This window comes from Prionailurus bengalensis, chromosome B1 (assembly GCF_016509475.1).
Source record: "Prionailurus bengalensis isolate Pbe53 chromosome B1, Fcat_Pben_1.1_paternal_pri, whole genome shotgun sequence".
In the NCBI taxonomy this organism is placed as follows: domain Eukaryota; kingdom Metazoa; phylum Chordata; class Mammalia; order Carnivora; family Felidae; genus Prionailurus; species Prionailurus bengalensis.
In genome coordinates, this window is record NC_057344.1 from 155,808,449 (window position 1) to 155,830,266 (window position 21,818).

General features: G+C 33.8%; 1 protein-coding gene across 23 annotated transcripts in view; it reads right to left on the reverse strand.

The window, feature by feature from the left end:
- Positions 1-1,446: 1,446 nt before the first annotated feature.
- The window catches only part of ADGRL3 (adhesion G protein-coupled receptor L3), an 827,855-nt gene continuing 807,483 nt past the window's right edge, over positions 1,447-21,818 (reverse strand). For 9 of the 23 annotated variants that reach the window (XM_043572595.1, XM_043572591.1, XM_043572598.1 and 6 more), the window contains one exon: positions 1,447-9,571. In XM_043572595.1, coding sequence (XP_043428530.1) covers positions 8,772-9,571 — 800 coding nt within the window. In that variant the 3' untranslated portion in view covers positions 1,447-8,771. Of the gene's footprint in view, positions 9,572-11,451; positions 11,504-16,129; positions 16,259-21,818 lie in introns of all 23 variants that reach the window. The other 14 variants (XM_043572585.1, XM_043572597.1, XM_043572586.1 and 11 more) reach the window with 3 other exon arrangements.

Here is a 21,818-nt window from a genome sequence, read left to right on the forward strand (position 1 = left end):
TATATGGTGATACATATATATCACGCTATATATGTAATACACTTTTACACATATATATCACATACAAAATAGATACTGTATTTACATTGTTTTGTTTATTTTTTCAGATATTATATTTACTTTAGAAATGAGCTTAGAAAAGTAATTTGTTCAAAGATAAAGAATTGGTGAAACCTCAGTCTGCCAAGTAAAATGGAGTTTACATAAACTTTGAGTGTCTTAAAAGTAGGTTCTGTATGTTTTCAATGATTCCTTGGCTGTCTGTTACCCCGGCTTCTTATTTAAATGAAAAGGGTTGGGTTAATTTTTTTTCAACGAATCATTTAGTTGATACAGTATAACATTGTAAAAAAAATCAAAATGGACTTTAGACTGCGAGAGTGTGTTTCAAAACTCACTAGCTCTATGACTGTGAGATCTGAATTTCAATGTCCTCTGTAAAGTGAGCATGAATAAAAATCCATTTCACTGTATTATTAGAGAGATTAAATGAAGCAATGCAAAGTGCCAGGCACATCCTGGGCACTCAGTATCTGAGGATTCCTCTTAATTTCTTTTTAAAATATCTCTTATGAAAATGTATTTTTAACATTATAAGGGAGAAATATCTGGATTAGATTTTCCCAGCTGATATTTTGTTCATTTTTCTGATGCTCAGTGTTAGTAAACTAAATAATTAGAAGCCCTGACACTACAAAATGATGATTATATAATGTCTATCTTTGTGATCCATAACATATACTAATATTGATAGGGCCCTTTATTCAAAAGAGGAAAAGCATGTCACAGCACAGACCTCTGTAGTCTTCTGTGCACCAAAGTCATCAGTGACTGTCCTTACTTCTACCCAACAATACCCTAGTTTGAGGGGAGAAATAAGATCAGGGGACAGATATGACTACATTTGATTATATCTCAGTATCGGCAGACTTTAAGGGCACGCAGTTCTTTTTTTTTTTTTTTTCAACGTTTATTTATTTTTGGGACAGAGAGAGACAGAGCATGAACAGGCAAGGGGCAGAGAGAGAGGGAGACACAGAATCGGAAACAGGCTCCAGGCTCTGAGCCATCAGCCCAGAGCCTGACACGGGGCTCGAACTCACGGACCGCGAGATCGTGACCTGGTTGAAGTCGGATGCTTAACCGACTGCGCCACCCAGGCGCCCCAAGGGCACGCAGTTCTTAATTTAACTTCCTATCTTTTCTGGAAAGAACAAACAACCTCATAGATACTTTGGGTGGTGGCAGCTCTCTGAAAAAGTTAAAAGAGAAGAAAAGAATAAAAGCCCTTGCATTTTACTTTGGATGTGTGAAGAGAAGGGTGGCAGGGTGTAGGGATAGCAAGGAAATATATTAGGAGTCTATGTTTCAATTATCCTGCAGTCTGAAAAACTGTCCCAAAACCAAAGTTTTGGTACTCCCATATAATAACAGTGACTACATCACTTATTGTTTACTGACATTTTTTATTGAGGTTTGTAGCTCATGATTTTACATGTGATTGTACAGAGCATTTAAGAAAAAAAAAAGAGGTTGGAAAGGTTGTACAAGGGGAAAAAATCCAATAGATAGAAACCTGGTAGGTGTATATGATAAGATTAATTCCACATGTAAATATATGAGAATGGTAAGAGACCAGAGCCTGCGATAGCTATATTCTTGTTCCTAAAAAGAGAAATCGTTCCTATCAATGAGAAATAACTTAATTAGTTGTTATTTTTAAAAATAAACTATCATTTTAAAAAAAGATATATTTTGAATTAGATTTAATGATTGGCAAGTGGGAAAACCGTGTGGAAAAATGTCCCAGATTATCCTTCTACTTCCAATGCATTTACAGAAGCCAAATGAAAGGAAATCCAGCTGACTCTTTCTACACTTACTGATTTTGGAGGTCATAGGCAAAGAATAGTGTTAGAATATACAAAGACTTGCTTATAAATGAACACATTCTGATTGTCTACAGCTGTTTCAAGACACATCATTGTTATTACTTAGAATGGTAAAGGAAATCTTTATTCTGAAATGAGGCATGAAAACCAACTTTAAATGTTTTTTTCCTCATCTTTCTTGATTCATGATGGTATTTAAAACATAAGACATTGTGACAACTTGAAATTCAAGGCATTAAAAATGCTCTCCAACATGAGGCAGTGGTCAGCAGAAGAGGACATTGTGTTCTAGTCACTGTATTCTGTATCCCCAAAGACCTCTACCTACTATTAACGGGTTGATGACATTCTTGATTTTTGCCACTTTTTGAAGTCAACCAGTCCATTTCATCTTGAAGCCAGGATCATTTACCAGTTTTACCTTCAGAAGAATCAGGGAATTTTTAACCTTTAAAAAGCTACTTCAGGTATGGATTTCAAACACATTTCCTTGCCAATGTAGTGTGAAATTCTACAGTCTTGGGCCATTGAGACAAACTTAACTCTTTTTAAATTTAAAATCCTCCAATATTGGACTAACTGTAAAATTTTAATAACCTCAGATCACAGAGTGGAACATTCGCATTTTAAAATCACTCATTCTGAATGGCAATGTTAATCTAAATTAGATCCTTAGGAGTCGGCTTTCCTTTCCTCTTCTTTCAAGCTCTTTTCTTTAGCATTCTAGAATGAAAGAAGCATTGGGAATACTTTTAGACACATTTGGATTATGGAGTACTTTGATACATGTCATACAACTGTCTGCAGAATTTTACGAATTGACTACAATAATTGAAGAGAGAAAGGACTTGAGAGTAATATTTTCAGCTGTGTAATTATTTGTTCAGTCTCAATGTAATATTCATATATATAATAAATTAGCCTGTAATATGAATATTGCTCGGTTACGGATTATTTTGCACAATGTACGTAATTCCAATTTAATATTAATTGAATGTTTATTAGAAAGATTCATAATAAAGCTCTAAAAGGTGCATAGCTACTGGTAGCATTAACTGTGTTGGCATACAATAGAATAAGCAGATTAGAGAGTGAAAGTGAATTGAGGCAAAATACTTATATTTAAGAAACATTTATAAAATATCATGTGTCCTTGAGACAAGGTGTGGCTAGACAAGAAATATCTAAGGAGTGCTGAAAGTGTTTAGAGTTTCCTGTGTAAACAGCAGGATAAAATTATTATATGGTATACTTCAATTTTTGTTTTAACACACCAGTAGCACTTGTTACACTGTTTAAAGTTTTTACCACTCTAAACAATTTCATTATTTTTTCCTGGAATTTTTTTTTTCTTTTGAACTCGAATTTAGGTCCTGCTGCCTCACCATAAGTATGCCAACTTGGATCTGCCCTTCTTCTGTTCATACTGTGATGGAAAAGACTTGCTTATCCCAACAGAGGTTTTTCCTTGTGTAGTCTTCCTCAACTTCTCCATTATAAATCAAAGTTCTCCTTTCACGTGCCTTCTTAAAAATCATAGTTTGCCTTTACCTTTGAAATACTCTGATGGGACACAAGTGAAATGAGAAAAGTTTGTGTGACATACTATTAAGAGAGAGAAAGAAACATCAAAACATAGCTGAAACGAAGACATTTGAATAATAACCTACAGGTCCTGGATGTTGGAGACGTGCTTTTAATTTTTGTAAAGAGGGTGGGGCAATAAGTTTATTGAAAATGAAAATATGCAAAACTATAGTAACTACCTGTTATATTGCAAAAATCACAAAGTTTGCAATATTGTAAACAAGCTATTTCTTCTGCAAGCTGTAAATAAAAGGAATCAAAGTATGTAAGTGTATAGGTGAAAGTTAAAGATTGATTTCCCTTTTAAAGCAAAAGTGAAGTAGAAACTAATCAGGTTAATTAGAAAATAGGAAAGATTCCTCTTATGGCCTAAGCAGGAAAGAAGCAGCTACCAACATTTTAATTTAGAAATGAAAATTTAGATATTTATCAATATTTTTCAGATGGCTTCAGAAGTATGTATTTGCTGATTACAAAATTGAATATCTGGTTGGGATCCATCAAATCTATTTTATGAGCTCAAAGAAGCTTTCCACGTAGAATTCATTTGCACAAAAATGCTTCCATAAGCTATTTTCTAATGTTGCTGTTTCACTCTTGTGCTCCCATGTTCCTAATTTATTAATGTGCAGATATCTAACAGAGGATGTATGTAAAGTATTTTTAGAAATGCATAGTAATTGTTTATGTTGTGAGTTATAATTATGAACCACTAAACATGAACTCATCAAATCTTAATACCTTGGTACTACAATATACTAGGAAGATCGTACATATTGTTATTTTATCTCAAATAGTTTTGTAACAGAAGAAAGGACATTCTTGTCAATATTTTTAGAATTGCTCAAAATCAAATTAGAGTCTGGGTTTCTTTCTTTCTCTCTCTAAATTTGCAGTAGTATAGTAGTCCTGTAGTGTTTTTGTTTTTTCTAAAACACCTCAAGCAGTAGCACTTTGGTATAATACTAACACACAACTTCTGAAAACAAATGCTTCTTTCACTAATAGGAGCTGATTATTGATTAGTCTGGAGTTGATCTTTAGACAACCCAGAAACTGGTTTTCCTCTCCCTTTTGTTCTCTATACTGCAGAAAGTCAGTCTTTAAAAGTTTTTAATGCCATTTTTTAAACTAAGTAAACCTTTGTCAATGGATTGGAACATGTGTGGGGCAAAAAGCTGAAGATACTGGCTAAAATAAGTCCATGGGTTCTATATGACTATTACTATTTCTCTTATATGTTTATCTCTATTACCATGAAAAGTTTCATCACACCAACTAAGTTAATTTTTTAAAAACACTAAATCTTAAAGATCTTTTATCAATATGTTGACATTTTTAGGTTAATGGGGATTTTAAAAGTATATATCATAAACTACACTTTAGTTCTGAGTCTTTGTGAATTTGCCTGATAGGAAGTTAAGGATACTTCCATTATCTACATTTTATTAATACAGTTTCCTGATTATTTTCACTTTGACATAATTGTTCTCATGCAAGTTCTTTTTTGTCATGATTATTTAAGCATGGCAATTTATTATTCAACTATAGTATTTTTTACTTTTAATAGAGTCGAACTGGAGGGATGTTCAAAAACTTAAATTGAAATTCAAATCTATTTTTCCTTCACAAAATGTAGTTTTCTCCATAAATATTTTCAGTTAGGAACATGGGCTGTGCAACAATCCAACAGTCTGTGAGTCAACTAGACATGAGATCTGTTAGCTAGTGTCCTGCAAAGTACCTTGGGAGATAGACCTCAAAAGAAAAAAAAAAAAGCTCAAGAGTAAAATATTACAAAAATGTTATTTTACTAGGAAGTAATAATTGGTTTGTTTTATTGGCATAACTTTTACTTCCAGCTACCCAAATGATGTGCTATGGTAGGTACAGTCCGTCTGCTTGATGAAAATTTAGTTTTTTATAGAATTTCAGATAAGCATATCAGAAGTAGGCAGATAAGTAAGTCATGAATGGCACAGGGTATTGAAGTATAGTCAACCAAAGGTGGTAAAAAAACAATAAACTTTTTAAAAATTATTAATTTATCAATAGCTATGCATGAAAATACATGTGAAAAAAAGTCAAGTTTAGGAACTCAAGCCTTGCTAGTATAAAAAGGACTAAATGAATACATGTTAGATATACACAAATTTCTATTGAAATGTACACATAATTAGCTCCTATATCTACTGTTTTGTTTCAGTATAGTCACATAAAATTTGAGGGAACAATCTCTTTCTGTAAAAGTCTTTGGGATCTTGTCTCTCTGATAGCACATCAATTGTGATGTATTCGAATTCAAACATCTCACCCTTTCATGTTTATGCAAGGGCTGGGTAGTAACTGACAGTCCTAAATGGCCTTCCGCACCAGTTACGCACCAGTTACGTATTCAAGTGATTTTCTTCAGTTGGTCTGTGTAAAGCTGGGGAGGCTACCTGTTTCAAATTCCATGTAATGACACATAAAAGATAGCGGGCAGGGAGGTAGCAATATCAGAAAATCAGAATTGGCAGCCTCAGCAAGCTGACTTGAGGTAGTTTCCCCATTGTTCTGTGAAACTAGCTTCTTACTGACGAGCTGCTTTCATATAGATCTCTGCTGAATTGGCGAAACAAGCATAAGCGCTCATAATCCACAGGCCAACTTTAGACAAGTTGTCTAAAAGGGGCTTTTTCATTACCAAATGTATTCTATGCAACAGATAGGCAAACCACCTTTCAGGTGCTAATATTGCCACAGTGTGGGATGTGAAAACCTAATTACCATTAAAGCTTGAGGTTCTCCTGCAACTCAAGAACAATTCTAGAGACTTAAAAAGGAATGATGCATAAAATATTCTGAGGTGAGTATTAAGATTATGATGTACTCTGGCCCAGCACAGAATTCTTTCTTTTGTCATATATTCTTAAACTATATAGAGATTACTGGTTATTCCATAAACTATTCCATCTCATCTTAATTTAAGAAATTAATAGGTGGGTGGTGTTCAGATTTGGGGTCGGGGAAGAAGTCACCAAAATATCATACACTACAAGATAAATTACAATTTGGCAAATTCATTCTAGCTTTGCTCTAGAAGGGACTCTATGTTTAGACACTGCTGGTAAAGTTTCTTCAGTAATTGGAGACCTAGAAAGTTTCTTTGAAAGGACTTTGTTTCATATATGGGGCAAGAAAAATTAGCATAAAAATGTCTTCTACTATCTTTATAAAATGGATATTCTCTTTGCCATTAAACTGGCAGCTTTGAGCCAACTGAATGACTTTAAATTTCTGACATCAAAATAGAACTTACAGGAAAGGAAAATAAGTGACTCACCCCCTCTTCAATTCAATACATAAATCTCTGATTGAAGCTGGTTTTTATAGTAAGCATGATGGCTGCTGCTTATAAAATAAGCACATAGTAGCTGATATTAACCTGCTTAAAAGTAAGTTATGCATCTTATTTCATTCAACATAAACATGCCCATCCCATTTTTCTGGTTTACTTTGTCTGCAAAAATGGTAAAATTTTGTGCTTAGGTTATTCTTCTAGGCAGATCTGATTTCTATTGCATGGCTCATTGGGGCCATAGAGTAATCGATTAGCAAAGTATATATAATGAAAACAGAAGGAAAGACGAGAAAAATGAAAAGAATAATTCATCATATAGTACATACATCAAAACAATATCTTCTAAATCTCAATCAGTTGTTTATTGGTTGGCAAACAAGTTTCACTTTTACAACAAATATTAGTAATGAGGTCATCCAACTTTGAGACCATACAAAATGGATCATAAATTTAAAAAAAAATTATATGTGCTGCTAATTTACCTCTTGTATTCCTACATTACTTAAAATCCTGTCAAATAAATAAATTTTCCTGTTAATAAACAGAAGAGTTTAAAAAAAAATCACTTCAAAATAACTTGACCTTTCATTTCTTACTACAAGGGAGTGAATTTCCTTTAAAAATTGGTAGTGCGGGTGCCCACTTGGGGATCAGACTGAGCATTCAGCACTTTAATGCCTATGGGATACCGTTTTTTTTTTCACATGCAGAAGCCCCACTAGTTCTATTGACGCCTCTTGACTTCTAGAATCATAGCTACTGTCTTGGTGATGAACTGCTTGCCAAATATACTTTGCATTACAACAGATGTATACTGTAAACATAAAAGTTCGTCCTGCTCTAATCTGCAAAAATGCTCTTGGAAATATTCTGACTGAATAAAGATATATAGTGAGGGAAGGAAGTCTAATTTTATTTATTTTATTTTTTTGTAAAAAATAATTTGTTTGCATTACTAGAAAATGATTCTTATAAAGTGATAGTTTCATTTATTTATTTATTTATTTATTTATTTTTTTTGCCAGGTGAAATTTTAAAGAAAAAAATCAAGGAAAAATAAAAGGAAAGAAAAAAAAGAAGAAAGGAAAAAGAGAAGAAAAAGCAAAGAAAATGAAGGAAGAAAGAAAAGAAGAAAGGAAGGAAGGAAACTTTGCTCTCTTACTGGCAGACAAACTTGCAAGACCAGCACGAAAGAAAAAGAAAAAATATCTCTTTTTTTCCACTACATTAACAGGACTCAAATTCTGGAGGAACAGAAAGCTGACTATATGTGCAATGCTAGTATCTGTACATTACATAGAAATTGTTCAATTTTTTTTCTGCCATTAGTTTTATCATCAGTTAATACAGCAAATCATAAAATATGCATTTAGCATATAATTCTAGAATTCCCCTCCATTTCATTATTAATTTGTTGTTTTATTTTGTATTCCACAGCTATTCCCACTGTGGTGAATTCAGGTGTGAGTGACTAAAAACCACTATGTGATACAGTTTTGCTTTGTTTTTATGTTTGTTTGTGCAGCACTCCAATCTAGATGCAGCATTGTTACTAATGTCAAACAACTGTTCTGGCCTTTTAAAAATCAGGTCCTTGTAATTATAGTAACAGAGCATCAGAGATGTTAGAACAAACACAACATAATTCAACAAGGCCACAATGAGCGCCATTTTCTTCATATCTCGTTCATTAACATAATGAAGTCTCCATCTGAGGGGGAAAAGACAAGAAAGGAGAGGGCACAGGGGAATTTCAGCAGTTATCTTTCTCCCCTTGGCTGACCTAAAAATCCCAGTTAAAAAAAAAAAAAAGTCTGAAAGTTTGTGTTTGTCTTTCAAGAACAGCATAAAGATTTAGGAGTACACACATTATTACCACTGCTTATATCAATTCAGAACAGTCAACCAGGTGTTAGCAGTTTTGTTGGTTTCAATTTCTGTGTCATCTTCTATAGACTAGTGACCAAATGAGCTGGTCCTTTTGAACTTCCCTCTGGAGGGGTCCCATCTTTGTTTGGAGGAACTATAAATCCATCACTGCTACCGCGACCTAGCTGATAGTAGGTGTGCAGCTGATGGACGTGGTTTCTGGAGCCTAGGTTTGGCATGCTTTTGTAGTAAACATCTTCGGCATCACCACATTTGGCCGGTGGGGGTTCGGTCTGGGTGCTGGTGGTAACGCTCTCTGTGGCAGGCACACCAGCCAGTGCTGGCATGCTGGTGTACAGAGAGTCCCTATGGGGTGACTGGAGATCTTCTGTGTGCTCGTTGGTTAGCAAAGGGAAAAAACTCTCACTGTGGTCTTGGGGGAGCCGCCTTCTGGTGTAATGGTGTGGCTGGTGGTTCTCTGTGGAGTAGACTCTTGGGGGAAGCAAAGGAGCATCAGATTCCTCATGAATGAGTTCCAGGCCCAAACTCTCCTCGTGGTTGAAGGAGGTGGCGTCATCCAGGACAATGGCATCATCTTCACTCCCACTGCCAAGGTTATTCACCAGCTTGTTCATCAGATTCCTGTTCTGTTCACTGGAGCGCTCGTGGTTGTTCAGGTAAGACGGGATATAGTTGGAAGTGAGTTCCTTCAGAATCTTTTTCTCTAGGGCGGTCTCATTGTGGTTATAGCCACGGTCTATGATTTGCACACAGTTGCTCAGGTATTCGCCACTGGCAATGCTGTAACTATTGCCATGGTTACCATTCAGTGGTAGAGTATCCATGACACTTGTATCCCTGGCATTGTTCAGAAGCCCCTCTGAAAAAGATTACAAAACACTATGACATTTACATCCATTTGGCCACAGAACACACACACAAACACAAAGGCAGAAACATCCGACTATGAAGTATGTATAAATTGCTAGCACGTTTAATTAATTATAAAATGTTTGGAAACAAAACATACTATTAAGTCTATATGTACACATTTCTATATACACTTGGGGACAATTGATAGGAACCTTATAAATGGAAAAGTATCTAAAATAATTCTTTAAAATAACAATTTAAAAAACTTATAAATTTGTAGTTTCCACACAAACATTGCCTGACACTATTTGAAACATATTTGGTTATAACTTAGAAAAAAAAATAACGCAAAATTTTGGTGTAATCATTCATAGCTTTCAATTTATACACATCAAAGTCAATTTAATAATTCATTACCTTTAATTTTACATGTTGTTTTAACATTAAAATAGGCATAATATTAACATAATTCATGTGTGGTACTTTGAATATTCTGGTCAAAAGTGAAAGAATCAAGCAGCTTCTAATAATTTGATATATAATTTTGCAAGATTAAACATAATTCCTACACACAAAACCACAAAAGGATTATGTTAAATTTGTCAAAATGATGTAGTCATGAAATAATGCTTAGTCAAATAAATGGCACATCAAAATAATATGCATCTAGGAACTTTCAAAACAAAAATATTTAGATTTACTTTCTAATATCATTTTCTACATATTAACCCATTAGCGATTGTTTAGGGTCATTAGGTAATACTACAAAAGAATGTGTAAAGACACAGGTATCTGATTCCTAAAAACATAGTGTCAGTATTAAAGATTCCATGTCATAATGAGTGATGACTTTGTGTGCATATTAAACTTTGAATTTAAAAGAGATTGAACATCTTATTCTGGGAAGAAATAGTTGCAGTGAAATAAAATTTAACCACATGCTTCTTCAAGGTTTTTGCATTCTCTTGAATGAACAGAAATCCAAGAATCTATAATAGTTCCAAAATCAGTTCAAATGCAACCACGAAAGAAAATAAAACACAAACATTTAACCAATACTCATAAGTAAGAAAGGATATTTCTTTACAGAACAATTAATTGAAATATTCTATTAAACTTCTCAATACACTGCTAACTTGTGAAAATATAACATTCATTCTATATCTGTGATGCAGTTATGTTTATCAAAACTGAACTCCTTCTTTGCTGGTTTAAATAAAGTGTCCCAAATATATCAATTTATATATGGACTTTTGCTGCATACTCTGTATTCAAGTAACAGTTTCTAAAGACAGCAATGCATAAAATTCATTAAAAAGCAGCCATCACAGACATAGGGTGAAGCGATTTATTTTCATGTTATAAGATATCTTGTAGACAAATCCACAATGTTAAGAAAAATAAAAGTAAATGTTCTTTAAAGGGCCATATGCGATGGGTGATTGCTGCTGTGGAGGCTGCCATGGTATGCATGATGGTTATGGCTGAGTGACTGATGCATTGAAACGTGTGTATTACTTCTGTTGTCAATGCATTAGGTACAGGTCGGAAACAACCATAGTAAAATAAAGTGGATATGCTGCATGTGACATATATGTGTATGATGGAATGTAGTAATAAAAAATAAAAGCTTATGAATTACTTAGCAAAAATAAATGCTTAATTTAAAAACAATTTAACTCACACAAACATTACATGAGACTTAACAACTATGTTGATTATGTGACACAGTAAAAGAATCAGACAACAAAAGCGTCTAATCTCTATTAACGTAAATTTATATAAGTCGATTCATAGGCTCTTTAGTTTTTAAATTGTGAGATGAACTGTTTTTAATAACTACATCATCTATATGTGATGCAATAAAAGTGAACTAAAAAAAATTACATTTGATATGCAATGTTTAGCTTTACTCCCATACTTGTCTCTCTGTAGGGCTCTAAACGACAGCATGAAGAAAAGGAAAGAAAAAACAACAAGTAAGCTTACAGCGACAGTAGAAGAAACATGAGTAAAAAGCAAATTGATGATATGCAGAAAAAAGAGTCAAAGGAAATAATTTCCACTGCCCCCAAATTCATGAGTCTGTGTTACATGGTTTATCATAATTAAAAATACTGAAATGTTAGTCAGAAAATAAGAACCCCCCCTTAACACATGCTAATAAAATGAGTCTTTAATAAGCGTTTCTACAGTTTATAACAAATTTTAAACAAAAACACATCTATTTTAAAGTTAAGATTATCACACCAACCAAGGAGAGTAAAGATTTGAAGGCAAGCCATGACGATTCCCACAACTGCATTTCAATATTGCATATATTTATGTGTATGTATGTTTGAACATACCTGCTTCTAAGAAATGTTATTTAATTTTAAAATCTTTCAGTAAAATTATAAATAAAATCTTTAGCATGTACACAGAGGAAAAAAAACACAGTTGTAGGTTTCCATATTTGTGTCTTTTTTCCTTTATGAATTTTTTTTCCACGTAAAAAGGTTATATTTCCCCCATTATAACTATCCAAATGCTTCTTATCACTTGTGAATAATACTGATCAGAACTGTCATTTCTGGAGCTCATATTCAAAAGTCGTGTAACTTTGAAAAAAGAAAATGGTTAAATCCAACTGTTATTCTGTATCAAGACAACAGGAGGGGAAGAAAAATACCACCATCAGTGTCCGGTTTTCTTCTGGATTCTTGCACAATCATGCAATCAAACATTTTTAGAACTGATCCTTTAAAAAACAATCCTGGCAAAATTATTTTTTAAAAAACACTCCTATTTTAATCAGGTCATGAAGGACGGCTCTTGCTGATTTTGTTTACAGGAAGGTTAAATCATCCTAAAATGAAAACCAGGAAATTCATTGGGCTAGATCGTTTCAGGAGATTTCAGCTTGTTAGAATTTCACCATTCCTTTAAGAGATGGTTTTTGCACTTAAAAGTTGATTTGCTTTTCAGAAAAAAGACTGACTTTATTTCAAGATGGAGAGGAAGGTTCTCTTAATAAAGTTTCAAAATAGCTTTAGAAAAAATAATTTGAAATAAAGAGCCAAACCAGTATACTAACAGATGCAAATCGTTTGTAAGCTCATTATGGCTCCTTCCTTAAATGACAGAATTTTAGAACTGGAAAGCCTATGAGAGATAACTGAAGCTCAATTCCTGCTTCTCAGAGATGAGGGAACTCCAGCCAAAATAGGCTGAACCTTATCTAACTCCACCCTGCTAACAGTGGAAGAACTGAAATCAAAAAGAAAATCTTGTAGATTTCCTCTGTGCCCTACTATCTAGTTCTTCCACTTGCCTTAGGCTTTGAAGCCAACATAGAACATTTATTTATATATTTTATAATATAATCTTGTATTCTTACCACCTATCATGTATTCTTCATTATATCCTGTCCTAAGGGTATGTCTTTCTTTAAGTTCTATGGTAGAATTAGTTACTTTAAAATGTAAATTATTTTGTGAAATCATGACTTCGGCTCTATATGCTGTCTTGATAGGTTAATCTATAACAAGATTTATCTTGCAAAAATTGAATTTTCTAATCCTGATAAGAATATAATGGTCCAGAAATACAATGCATGAAGTTTTCAAAAATGTCCACAGATAGAATCTCAATCCGATATAAAAGCATATTATTCATCTTCATTCCTAACTCTATATGCTTCAGTAACTCTATGAACACATCTCTACATATTTTAAATAAAGGCATTACAAACAAATATGGATACTTCTATCTGAATGCTCCTTTGCTTGGATGGTCTTAGTGCAACTGAATTAGAGGACCCAATAGAACAGAACCAAGTGGTACTTCAACATAAACCACTCCAGTACATACCGAGCCACCTATATTTCATGTAAGATTTCCCCTTGCCAGTAAGAATATTAAGTGCATTCATCTGAAAGCATAAGATTAGTAGCAATATGACAATCACTAAGATTTATTTGGGGTCAGTGGTAAAAAGAATGATTTTAAGCACTACCATAGTTTAATATCTTAAAAAATATTAAAACATTAAGCCATTAAATAATTTCACCTCTGACTCTGAGAAACATTAATAAAATTGTTTGCTCTTGTTTTTAAGAAAAGTCAGTAGTATTTATTTAATTTGCTGGGAAAAACAATAAACCCATTCAGAAGAATCATTTGTGTATTTATTGATCATCGTAATAGCAATATCCAGTAATAAATTCCACAGGAATAAAACCTTATATGTATATGGTATTACTTTAAATTTGCATCTACAGAATTTCACTTTGAGAGTGTTTACAATAGTGTTCCATCCTTAGAAAAATCACCTAATTTATGATTCCAGTAAAAATAAAACAGGACAAGAAAGCAGATATTGAATTAGGGAAGACATATAGATTAATAATTGTTAGTTTTTGTTACATAAGACATTAGAAATTATATCTGAATAATCAAAAAAGCTAAACAAAATGTGGTCTAAATTTTTACATGTTCTGAAACAATATTCAATAAGTAAAACAATTTTTAGTGTTTTTCCAACTCTTTGCATAAAGTGAGTAATGTAGAATAGATTTAATTTGCAGATATGGTATAAATCTTCACTTAACATCACTAAACACTTACTAAGATGTCGGCACATTGCAAAATGTTTATAATGACACAATTATCTGTAACTTAACCTAATTTAAAAACAAAAAACAAAAAAAACCCAAGCCTGTATAAGGTCTGCTGACTTGTTCTGTTAAGCCACATTTGTTATGTTGTGAAATATACAACAAGTGTTATGTACACTTCACTGAGGGCCACAATAAAATAGGGACATTGACAGAGGAGAGACAATTTAGAGAGGGAACCACCAGGAAGGACCCAGAAACTATCTCGTATTGATGGCACCAGGGTGGTTTTACTGGGGAAATGGAGGACTCCAAGAAGCCAGATCAATTGCTTTCAAAGTATTTAAAAAGATTGACACAGAAAGCAGAATACTTTGCTCTTCCTTGCTCTAGAAGGCAAATCAAAGCATCATGGTCAGAGGCAAATTTCAGCTCAGTGGAAGGAAAAAATATACATAACAAATGGAGGATTTCAACAATTGAATGTATGAAATCCTGAGGGGAGAAGGGTCCCATTAAAGGAAATGGGCACAGGCTGACAGAATGTCAGCAATGTGGTGAAGAGAATTCGTGAGCTCTATCCCTGCTTTTGATTCTCAAAGTCTGATTCTTAGACATGCAGGCCTTCTGAAACTTGATAATTCAAAAATTCGCTAATTACTTCATCCTACTGAGATACAGTTTGAGCATATTCCTGAAGTCACTCTTTATTACTGACTTCAGAATTTTTGAAATAATTTAAAATCATCCTTTGCCCCTGGCAAGGTATCTGGGAAACTCAGAAGGTTTTAGACACCCAATTTCAGTTCTGCAACAAGCAAACTTTCATGGGATGGCCACTCACACCAAGTTTTACACACTCATGCCACTAATCTTTTATCTCTGACTGAGAAGGAAAAGAAAACACAGAGATTCCCATAAAGAATAATAGAAATTTTATTCAGAATTGCCTAGGAAAGTTAATATACTGCTAATCTGTCACATCCAACTTCAAACAACCACATTTAAGTCTCTTTGTTATAGTGAATTTTCTTTCAGATATAATATTACATAAGTGGATCCCTAACTAGGACTTTTCTTTTAGGAAAGTTTTATTTGACTAATTTTTTTCCTGTGGTTTCTTCCAAATGATATGAATTGTTTTAATTTCTTGTGCCCAGTACATCTTTATTCTTAGAGAAGGTAATGCCTGTCCAAACACTCATATTGTAAGTGGTTTTAAAGAGATTTATGCTTATTTGTTTGGGATGTAATTAAAATTTTATATCATTTAAAGTAATTAAATTTTCATATCATTCAGAGGAACCGTATCCCAAAGCTTTGTTTTTCACACGTAGCCACAGCAGGAAAAAAAGTCCTGACTGTCCTGAGTCACTCACACAGGCAATGGCAGGCTAGTGTGGGACCTAACTTGGTATTGTTCAGTTCAATAGCAAACGGAATGGATCTTTTCTCCATGGCTTAGCTCAATGTAATTTTCCATGGAGCTGATCTAAGTGCTTTCAACAGCACTGATGCCTTGCACCTAGAGTATTCTTCATGGCATAACAAAGATTACTTTCTTGATCTTATACCATTAAGACTATCGAATCAAGTCTTTATTTTACTTACCTTAGGCAAATTCTCATTTCTCAAAATACATACATAGGTGTTTAATATAGAAATCGATCAACAACAAGACAAGCACTGACACGACACAATACATTTTATAACATTACAGAGAAACAAACACGTATTGGTGAATTAAGCATTTGTTTATCAGAAGGAGGGAAACCATTTGTTACTAAAGGAAACCTAAGGAAAATGGAAAATAAAAGCACCAAGAGGGGTGGAAGGCAAAGGGAGTCTGTGTGTCTGCTTCCAAAAGAAAGAAAAGGCAGTGGAAAGAACGCAAAATAGAATGTGGCCATAAAAGCTACATAAAATGGGACTCTCACTTGAAAAAATTAAGATAAACTCCAGCACACCTTGTGCGTTGTACATGCTGACAGAAGGGTTGTTACAGACCGCCGGTTCCCCAAGCAATGTATTATAGGGATTGTTAGTACCATGCGGACGAAGCAGAGCATTGCTTATAAGATGATTAGCCATGGCTCCTGGAGCAGCCCCATAGAAAGACAGAGAAAAAAAAAAAGGTCAATCAGGCAAATGTGTTTGAAAAAAAGAAAGGAAACATTTAGAATGACAACAGTTGATATAGTCCTGATTACAGGCAGGCAGCTAATTAGACTCAAAAATATATGCCACTAAAGCACACATGTTTCCAATAATGCACATATCCAAGAGTCAATGGGAAAGAAAGAAAATGGTTTACGATGTTGATTAAGCCATATATAGGGTGTTCTCTTTCCCAAAGTATAAGCAAGAGTATACTCCCATGCTTGCTAAAAATAAAAAATAAAAAAATGAAAGCAAAATATAGTCTTCCATATAAACAAAACACAAAACAAAAGCTGAAAAAAAAAGTTTAAAACACGGAAAGAAAAGCCAAAGTAAACAAAACATTCCCTCATTCACAGAAACCGTTGGGTTGTTTTCAATGAAAGTAAAAAAGAATAAAAGGCAACATTTACAATAAAACACACATTTAGAGAGCAGTTGTGGACACAACAGAAGAATTTGACATTTCTTAAAATTCTAAGAAAAGGAATCCCTTACATCAAAATAAGATATAATCACTCTTGTTAGTACACCGTAGTAAGCATACTAATTAGGTGATTTTACAAATCTAATAATCATATGGATATTATTTTAAATATTTCAAATAAAGTATTGACTTCATAATATCCAGCATATATATAATTCCATTTTCCATTTTCCAACTGGTTGTTTGAACTTTGGCACATAAAGTAAGAAAGCTAAATTATTTCATCTCTTTATAAATAGATGTACCTAGTGCCTAACATATCATTAGTATGAGTTGCAACCTCCAACCTCCAAAATTGTTTAACCAAAAAAAAAAAAGCAAAATATCAGAGGAATAGTTTTATTAAACATAATTAGGCCATGTGTAAAAAATGATAGGCAGAATGCATGTTTATGTTAGATGATAAAGAAAGAAAATGTGACTGAGGAGAGGAAAATACAAATTGTATGAGGATAGTCAGATTGAACACAAGTATTTGTTAATTCAGTATATACATTAGAGAATGAAAATACAATCAGTAGACCAGGAGAAAATATTTGTAAACAAATTTACAAATATTTGCAATCCAAGAAAAAGTTAGTATCTGGAATACAGGAAGAACTCTTAAAAGTCAACAGTAAAAACAAACAAACAGACAAACACCCAAACAACCCAAAGCAAAAAACTAACAACAACAACAAAAAACCCAATCCAATTAGAAAATGGGCCAAAGACATAAAAAGACATTTTACAGCAAAGGATATACAGGTGGCAAACAAGACCATGAAAAGAATTGCTATTAGCTATTAAGAAAATGCAGATTAAAACCACAATGTGGGGAGCCTGGCTGGTTCAGTTGTTTTAGCATCTGACTGGATCTCGACTCAGGTCATGATCTCACAGTTTATGAGTTTGAGCCCTGTGTCGAGTTCTGCACTGACAATGTGGAGCCTGCTTGGAATTCTCTGTCCATCTCTCTCTGCCACTCCCCCACTCATGCTGGGTCTCTTTCTCTCTCAAAATAAATAAACTTTAAAAAAATTATTAAAGAAACCAATGTGATATCACTACATACTTAAAATTTAAATGGTGACAACATTAAATGCTGGCAAGGGTGAAGAAAACTGGATCTTTCCTACTTTGCTGGAGCAATGTCAAATAGTATAGCTACTCTGGAAAATAGTTATAAAAGTAACCATTCAATTACCATACCACCCAGCAATTGTACTCTTGGACATTCATCCCAGATAAAATGAAGATTTATGTTCACATAAAAACCTATACATGAATGTTCATGCAGCCTTATTTATAATAGTCCAAAATGGAAACAGCCCAGATATCCTTCATCTGGTGAATGGGTAAGCAATCTGTGGCACATCCTTACCAGGAAACACGATTCATTAATAAAAAAAGAACAATTATTGATACAACAAACTGGATGAATCTCTAGATAATAATACAGAGTAAAAAAGACAATCCAAAAGGTTACGTACTAAATGATTCCATATATATATAAATAATATATTTCCATATAGATATACATAAGATTCTTGAAATGACAAAATGATAGAAATGGAGAACAGATTGGTGGTTGACAGGGTTAAAGATGCAAGGGGGAGGGAAGTGGAAATGGTCATACACGGGCAACATGAGGCTTCCCTGTGGCTATGGAGCTATTCTGTATGTAGGCTATGCTGGTATAACACAAACCGAGTCTTGATAGATAGAATTGCATTGAACTAAACACACAAACACACACACACACACACACACACACACACACACACAATGAAATATAAGTAATATTGAAGACATCTGAACAAGACTGCTGGATATCAGTCAATATTCTGGCGTGATTTTGTAGTATAGTTTTACAAGGTATCATTGAAGAACACTGGGTACAAGGAACACAATCTCTTCACTATTTCTTATAACTGTAAGTAAATCTACAATTATCGCAAAATAATTAATCTATATTGAATGAAACAAAAATGTTTATTTATTCATAGAAAATGCAAAAAAATGAGAAGAAAAAACTTGGCCATGGTAGTTTTATTTTATTTTTTCTCAAAATCATAGTTCTTTGTTATATAGCAAATTATCCATCAAGTAACACCTATTTTATCTATTTTTTTAAGTAAGCTCTATACCCGATGTGGGGGTTAAACTCATGATCAAGAGTCACATGCTCTACCAACTGAGACAGCCAGACACCCCAAATAACATATATTTTAACCTCAAAATTGGGTAAGTGAACATCTCTAGATTTAAAGTACAATATAGCTTGTCAGATTTATAAAACTGGAAGGTTACAATTCTTTCAGGAAATAAGCCATGTGTTTGCATCCTACACATTCCACACAGAACTAGCACAGAAGTAGCACAAAATTTTCCACTTATTAAGTGCTCGATGAGTATTTGCTGAAATTGTACAACATATACATTTAAATGTTTTTAACAGAGTGAGACGGCAGATCTCCACTTTATCGTACAATGGATCAATCAGGATGTCACTTCCCACTGATAAATATATAGAATACCAGCAAGAAAAACTACAAAGAGTTGGCTATCGTGCCATTCAGACAAGAAACAGAATAGTATACATCTTAAACATGTGTATCGTTGATGTTACACAAATTTATGATTGTTAGAGACCAGACTTGGCCTGCACAACGTTTTAAAAAAGCAAACTACCTGTAAACTGCACCTGCTACTAGTGTTTATTATTCTAGCCTTCAATACAATACAATTACAATTCTAGCCTTCCAATACAAATAATTACTTTCTAAAATTACTCTAAGAATTTTAACAGAAAATGAAAGGTGTAAACAACTTAAAATGAACTAGGGTAAAAACCCTAAATATATAAAATTGCTAAAATTCATTATTTTCCCTCATAGATCAAATAAGGGTTAGGTCTTTATGGCTGGAGCATCTATCTGTATTTCTTCTTCTTCTTCTTTTTTTAAATGTTTATTTATTTTTGAGAGACGGAGAGACACAGAGTGCGAGCAGAGGAGGGGCAGAAAGAGAGGGAGACACAGAATCCCAAGCAAGCTCCACACTATCAGTGCAGAACTCAATGTGGGGCTTGAACTCAAATCGCGAGATCATGCCCTGAGCCAAAACCAAGAGTCAGATGCTTTACCAACTGAGCCACCCAGGTGCCCTATATCTGTATTTCTATATATTTTCCTTCATTACTACACATTTCTTAATTTGAACTAATTAAAAAACAAACAAGCTGGGAAGATTGCATGCTACTTGCTTCACGTAGATTGCCAAAGAAAATATTCCTTTGTCATATCTGTCTCTCTCTATATGTATATATATTTTTCTATACCAATGTAAAAGAATATGCTCTGTGATTTAAAATAAGGAAACAATTGAGTTAGGAAGAACCAAACATAAGCAAAAAGCATGTGACTCAATATTTTTTTCTGGCTGTCATTCAGTTTATTTAAAAGTTAAAAATATAAGGACAAACAATTTAATCATACAAAAATGGAGTTCTGTAATTGAATTCTAATGAAGCTATCAACATTTTTGATAGATAGGCCATCTGGTTATAGCTTTCCTAGCATAAAGTTGTTTTTAGTTTTGCTAAGTGTGTTCTAAGTTTTGAATATACCTAAAGACACTCTTATTAGTGAGATTACTAATGTAGGAAGACTGAGTTTTTTTTATTTGTCAGTTCTTGCTAATCTGGAAAGTCCAGCAACAATAACAGAAATGCTATTGGTATACAGCCATGGAGTGATACAATGTTGACTAAATGGAACAATATTCAGTCCCAGCCACGTGGCTTTGGAAGGTAGCTTCCTCAAATCCAGGTGTAACCCAGATCAGGTACAGATCTATAGTCACAATGAGTGACATACAGTCATAATTAAGATCCACCTGCTTTTAAATCTAAAACCACACAAATACTGATAAAAATAATCTAGAACTTTCCAACAAAATACATTTTCTTCTTTACCCTTGGTATTAAGAGCCTTTTTCCTGATAGAAGAAGGATCGCTGGTTAAAGTTGCTTTTTTATGATGACTCACCTTTTTACATCTTATGCCCCATTTGAAATCAAATTAATTAGTGTCACTATAACTGACTTTAATCCTAAAAATTGAGTTAAAATATAAGTGAGGGCTCAGTAACAGGAACTGAGGAATAGGATATCAAATTTGATCATTAGAGTTTTGCAGAGTATGAAGTTGTGGATAAGCTTTATGGGTTTGCTGGTTTGAAAGAATGAGGGATATGTTTGAGTAACCAGTTATCTGTGGTTTGATTCCCTAGTGTTAGAAGGCAATCGTTTTCCATCATTTTATGGACACTCAAATCTTGCAAGAGGTCGTTTTTCCTGTTGCCATTCCAAACAAGTGCGATAAGGTGTTTTCGCATGGTTCCTACAGTCCATGCTCACATTTATGCATTTCAGTTGTACCTTTGAAAGGTGGCCCTGTGTCAAAAACACTGGCTTGTTGCCAATGCCTAGATCTCTTAACTAAAAACTTGTACAGAACCTGTCTTCTTGGGTCTTTTGTGTACAAAGTCGCATTTGTCTTTTTCCATAGCTGCACTACATTTCACTTGTCTTAGCTGAAGCCTATTCTGTTTGCTTCTGGCTGTTTCCCCAATTTACCCAAGTCACTTTGAATTCTGATACTATTTTCCAAGGTACTGTCCATCCTGTCTCTTCCTCTTCCTTCCAACTAACTTCTGATTTGTAAACTTCCCTTCTAATAGCTATGAAATTGCTGCAGACTTCCAAGAAGATCGGTGTTTACAGACCATCTGTCACTGTTTTTCAGCTGAAGTTAAGCTTACTGGTTAGTCAGGTTGAAGACACAAATAAGCTGATGTTGCTGGGTAGAGAAGATAGTTACAACACTACATATGGGAAAAGAATGTTTATGTACAAATTTCATTGGAATGTAAACACCAGAAAAACAAGGAATACACTGGGTTTTATTACCGCTCTATACCAAGGGTCTAGAATAGTTCCCAGAGCTTGGTAAATACTTGCTTAA